This window comes from Gossypium arboreum, chromosome 8, assembly GCF_025698485.1.
Source record: "Gossypium arboreum isolate Shixiya-1 chromosome 8, ASM2569848v2, whole genome shotgun sequence".
Lineage (NCBI taxonomy): Eukaryota > Viridiplantae > Streptophyta > Magnoliopsida > Malvales > Malvaceae > Gossypium > Gossypium arboreum.
The window spans coordinates 14,113,325-14,119,261 of record NC_069077.1 but is presented as its reverse complement, the minus strand read 5'-3'; the positions used below and the strand labels follow the sequence as shown (position 1 = coordinate 14,119,261).

General features: G+C 31.1%; 1 protein-coding gene across 1 annotated transcript; it reads right to left on the bottom strand.

Annotated features, from left to right (window-relative positions):
* Window positions 1–4,095: 4,095 nt before the first annotated feature.
* Window positions 4,096–5,260, bottom strand: LOC108469140 (ethylene-responsive transcription factor 2-like). Its single transcript, XM_017770030.2, has one exon. The coding sequence runs from the start codon at window positions 5,152–5,154 to the stop codon at window positions 4,354–4,356; it is 801 nt and encodes a 266-aa protein (XP_017625519.1). The 5' UTR covers window positions 5,155–5,260; the 3' UTR covers window positions 4,096–4,353.
* Between the last annotated feature and the right edge of the window lie 677 nt (window positions 5,261–5,937).

The following is a 5,937-nucleotide window of genomic DNA, read 5'->3' as shown; positions in this document are numbered from 1 at the left end:
ACATGTACTTATGAATATTAGGTATTTTTACTAATTAAGCCCTTTTTCTCGTTTTCACTTAAAACCGAGTAGCACAAGTTGTCTAACATAATTTAAAACCTCATATTCTATCATAAAACACCAAAATACACAAATTTCACCTATGGGTATTTTTCCAATTATGAACCCTAGGTTGAATTATTGCTAGCATAAGCTAAATCGAGCTACCGTGATTTCAAAAACATAAAAATCATTAAAAACGGGGCTTGAAATCACTTACTATGAAGCTTAAAAGTTGAAGAAACCCTACCTATGGAGAGAGAAAAATTCAGCAGCAACATATGGAGAAGATGACCATTTTTGTGTTATTTTTCCCATTTTATTTCATTTAATATCAAAATGACCAAAATACCCTTCCTTACTAAACTTTCAAAAATTCCATCCATGTCCAAATTTTTGTCCATAAACTTAGAAATTGGTCAAATTTCTATTTAAGACCTCCTAATTAGTATTTCAAAGCAATTTCATACTAGAAACTTCTAGAATGCAAGTTTTACAACTTATTCAATTTAGTCCCTAACTTCAAATTAAGCACTTTATGCATAGAATTTCTTCACGAAATTTTCACACAATCATGCAATCATATCATAGACCTCAAAATAATTATAAAATAATTATCTCTATCTCGGATTTGTGGTCACAAAACCACTATTCTGATTAGGCCCTAATTCGGGATATTACACTATTTATCTTATATGTCATGCCAACAAATAATTTAAAAATTATAAAAATATTCTAATAGTTTTAAAAATTATATAAAAAATTCATAAAATTTCAAAAAAAAAAACCATGAAGTACATATGGCTTGCTATACAGGCTATCATGTTTAAAAGTTTAACATTTTAGTCAATATTTGTAACAACCTAATTTTCAGTGGTGTCGGAAACAGTGATTCGAGGTTACTAAATCTGAAAAATGAGTTTTAAAATTAATTAAATAAATACATATGAGTCAAGTGTGATGGAAGAAGAATTTTCAGATTAGTAAATTTTGTAATTTTAAAAGAAATTAAATGTAAATTTAGTTTAAAACGAGGTATCGAGACCTCAAACTCATAAACTGAGCCATAAATATTTTTAGAAATATTTATGGAGTATCAGTGAAATAGTATTAAAGTTTCGTTAGAAAATTTTAATGTTTGGATAGACAATTGGTTAAAAGGACTAAATTGAAAAGAGTGAAAAATTAGTTAATTAGTGATTAAAAAGCTTAAGTGACTAATGATGAGGGTTTTAAAAGGGAATTAGACCCAAATTAAATGGGCTGGATGGTTTGGGCATAAGAATTAGCAAGAAAATAAGGAGAAACAAGGGCAAAATTGGAAATTTTGCAAATTAAACATATAAAACAAAGACTAAATTAAAAAATCTAGAGATTTCTTCATAATTCATCAGAAAAAACGCCATAGGAGGTCTGGAACAAGCTGTTTTTTTTTCATATTCTCATACCATGTGAGTTCAATTCTTGATATTTCTTTAAAATTCTTCATGATTTGTGACTTTTACAACTAGGTCCTACCATTAAATTCATTAGTTTTGATTTTATGGATGAGATTGAAAGTTACAATGGTTGAGTACTGGAAGTTTATGATGAATAAACATGGGTTTGAAGTTTTAATTTTATTAAAAGATGGGTTTATTAAATGTTTTTGCGTAGAAATCGATTTTTAGGACTTAATTGTGAAAAGTTGGGAATTAAGGTTTGATGCTGAAGTTCTAATTTTCAAAGGTTGTGATGTAGTTTAAGATGATATAATAAAGTATTAATTAAGGAAAAATTAGCTTAATTGGGGGGTGAGTTGAGCAGGGACTAAATTATAAAAAAACTGTAAAATTTAGGGTAAATGTGTAATTTTGAAAATTGAAGGGCATAAAGCATGAATTGAATTGGAATTGAAGTATATGTTGATGAGTAAATAATTTTATATTCTAGATCAAGAATCAGAAGATAAACGAGAAAAAGGAAAAGTTGTCGAATAGTCCCTGAAATATTACAACTTTTACAAATTGGTCCAGGTAAGTTCGTATAGTTGAATTGTGTGATTATTTGTTAAATTTGAAATGATTTGATGTCATCTACATGTTGCTATTGTAATGTTAATAATGTGAAACATTTTAAAGATCGGATTGGAAGTTCAAGTTGAGGAAAAAACATGATTGAGTATGTTTGTGTTGTGATAGGTGACGAATTGACGGATAAGACCATGGTTAATCCATGGAAAAGTTATGACACGTAGGTATGGTATTATCCATACTGAGCTATGACACGTAGGTATGGTATTATCTATACTGAGCTATGATACGTAGGTATGGTATTTTCCATACTGAGTTGAAAAATGTAGGTATGGTATTAACCATATTGAGTTGTGAATCATGGCATTGAGCAAACGACATACTCAAATCCTTAAGCCATCCCTTAATTTGATATGTGTGGGTATGTGATACTTGAGGCTAAGTGTTGAACTATGAATTGATATTTGGGTATTGAGCTCAATTAAGTGAACTCATTGTTTGAAATTGTATTTGGCAGGAATTGAATGTTTAATATTATTTATTGAGTTGGTTGTGAATGCTTGGTAAGATTGTTATTATAAACCTTAAACTTACTAAGCTCCCAAAGCTTACTTTGTGTGTTAATGGTTCTTGTAGATTTGTGTGATATTAGTGGATCGGATTAACACATCAGATAGCACTATCCAGAGTTACACCGGTAGCTTTTGAATACAACTTTTGATTTATATGGCATGTATAGGACAACGTTGAAAGATGTAGTTATGAAGTATTGATATTTGTATGTTTGAATATCTATGTTTTGAAGTTATTTTGGTAAGGTAATGAATGAAATCATTTTGAAAAATTAGGATAAAGTAGTAGTATTATGGTATGTTGGTAGATGAAATCATTTTGAAAAATTAGGATAAAGTAGTAGTATTATGGTATGTTGGTAGATGAAATCATTTTGATTATAGGTTGGGTCGAGTTGAGTTCGAGTCTGGTCGAATCAAAATTTAAGGTCTGTTTGCTAGGCTTAATTTAGCCCAATCCAAAAAATGAATTTAAAATTTGCTCGTGCTTAGCCCTAATAAAAAAAAATACTAAATTTGAGTTCGGCCCGACTTGATCGTATAAATTTTTTTTATATAAAAACAAATTTAAAAAATACAATACACAAATATACTAAAAATATTAAAATAAATGTTTCTCAACAAATTAAAAATACATTAAAAAGTCTTTATACCTAAATAACACTAAGTTGCAAATTAGCAAGCAAATTCCTATAAAATAGTAGTAAAATTAATAATAAAACAAGATCTATACAATATCCGAACAATAACAATAAAATAGTAGTAATATAATAGTAAATGACACAAAACAACAACAAATGGCAATAAGGAAAAAATTTAGACAAATTTAAGCTAGGCTCGGGAAAAAAAAAGTTACCCGAGGCTCAGCCCATTTAAAAAATAGGTCTTATTTTTTTTCTCAAACTCGTTTTTTAAGTCTATATTTTTATTCAAATCCTTCTATTTTTTAAAGCGTGCGTCTGTTTGTATTTAAGTAAAATGGAGATAGAATTTTGATTGAAAACGGGAAAAGAAGAAATGAAACATGAGATGAAGAGTTTAATAGAAAGTAGTATGATGAGTTTTGAAAGAAAAGGCCGGATGAGTTGATAGAAGAGATGAATCCCAACTTTGATTCAATTTCAGAATATTGAAAAATAATTATTAAAAAATAAAAAGGAAAAAAGTAATAGTTTTAATACACATGACATAACTCAATTGATTGTTTATAATTTGATAAAAGTAATATTTTTATAACGAAGTTAACCAAGTATCTAATGAAGATACCATTTTAATTTATTATTTTCAATTTTAGATACGAATTAAATAAATATATTATCAAATTCCGACACTTGTCTATATATTGGTATGCAAGTCAGCAATTTTCACCCTATTAAATCCCCTAATCTGTTATCTTCAATGGAATTCAATTCAACATTCTTGGCCGTAGATTTTTTTATTTATTTAATCATCACGTTGTGTAGATGCTCTACTTTTAAAAAAAAAAACTGAAGGTAATCTTGACATTTTCCATTGAAATGTGCTTCGTCTAACAGCAATGTTGACACAATTTTATAGAAGAAACCAAAAACAAATAAACAACCCTCAATTCTGAAGAATAATTAAAACCCTCATTTTTTTTATTCTTCCGAATTTGGGAAATGTCCGGAACCTACTGCCGTTTTTACACTTTACGTTAATCAACTACCATGTCTGCATTAACTGACTAATCGTTGATTGTCATGTCTACACTATCCAACTTCATGCTTAATATCCGCTCTTGAACCTATATCTAACCCCGCTTGGGCTACAACCGGAGCCGAGGGAGCCACCTTTCTCCTCCTTTTCGGCGACCCGTTCTCTGCACCGGAGGATGAAGAATTAAACGGCTCAGGTGATGCCCTCTTTGATGTTACCCTCACTGGATCAGGCTCCCCGGAGTTCACCCTTAATGGAAAATTCAACAAAGCCCTTGACCCACGCATCCTATAAGCTGCTTTATCATAAGCCAAAGCCGCATCCTCAGCTGTTTCAAAAGTACCTAACCAAACCCGAGCCCCATTTTTAGCCGGGTCCCTTATCTCAGCTGCGAACTTCCCCCACGGCCTTTGCCTAACTCCTCTGTAATGCCTCGCTTTAGCGGGAACCGCCGCGGGAACAACCGTGTTCACAGCCCTATCTACTTTCCTCACCGATGCCTCAAATAAATTCTCTTGCAGCTCCGGTTTTATTGGAGGTAAATTCATAGAAGAGTTATCGGAGGGTGCCCATCCCATGGTTAAAGCATCTCGGAGGAACCCGAAAACGAGCATGTCTTCAGAATCGTTTTCTTTAAGAGGGAGGTCACCCCAGGTTTCAGTCAAACATGGGTACAAGCGGTTGAAGCTTGAGGTCCTACAAACCATGGGGAGAGCGGTGGTAGTGGCAGTGGTAGTAGTGGTACAATCAATGGAAGCATCGAGTCGGAAGTCTGATGAGTCGCCGAGTAAGTGTCGGCGAATTGAGTCCAACACTGCTAAATCGGAATCGTTGCTACTCGGATACATCTCCATAACGAAACCTGTTAAATGTTGAGTAAGTTGGTGATTCGGGGTTCGTGTTGTACTAGAAAAAGACAAAAAAAGAGGAATGGTGAGAAATTAGGAGTCTGAAACCCTGTTTGGCAAAAACGGAGGAGGAGGAGGTGGGTTTATATAGGGAAATGAAATGAGATGCATGAATTTGGATTGGCGAATTTTACCGTTTTGATTTTATTATTATTTTTCTATCATAATAATAGTGGGGCTTAATTTTATTACATTTCAAGTTTGTATGGATTAATAGGATTTAGGGAACCAGCTTCTTAGACACGTCATACATAATTTTGTATTAACATCATCTTGTATTAAAAATTTATTATTATATTTTTTCAAAAAAATTAGATTATAATTTGGAATATGACATTTACGTTAATGTATAGTAGTTGTAATCACAATTCTCAAATAAATGATTTTAGATCACGAAAAATTATATAAAATGTTGAATCATAACACGCAAAACACACCACAAATCATATGCATTTTTTTTTTGTTTTTGCTAAATTATATGCATTTATCTTTTAAAAATGATAAAAGAATATTTAATTAGTATGTTTATAATATACAATCATATTCCTAATCCTTTTAAATAACAAACTCTTTCCTGAAAGATAATTTCACACTATTTATAAAGTGCGTGCCACCAACTATGATAGGTCAAACCCAAAATTATTAAGGGTCACAATATATCATATTTGTGTCATAGTTCATTTTAAATTAATTAATAGATACTAAAATGGTATATTATCATTAATTAAA

Bases quoted from the DNA above. Each gene is read 5' to 3' on its own strand.
- LOC108469140 (XM_017770030.2), bottom strand. From the start codon at position 5,154: ATGGAGATGTATCCGAGTAGCAACGATTCCGATTTAGCAGTGTTGGAC.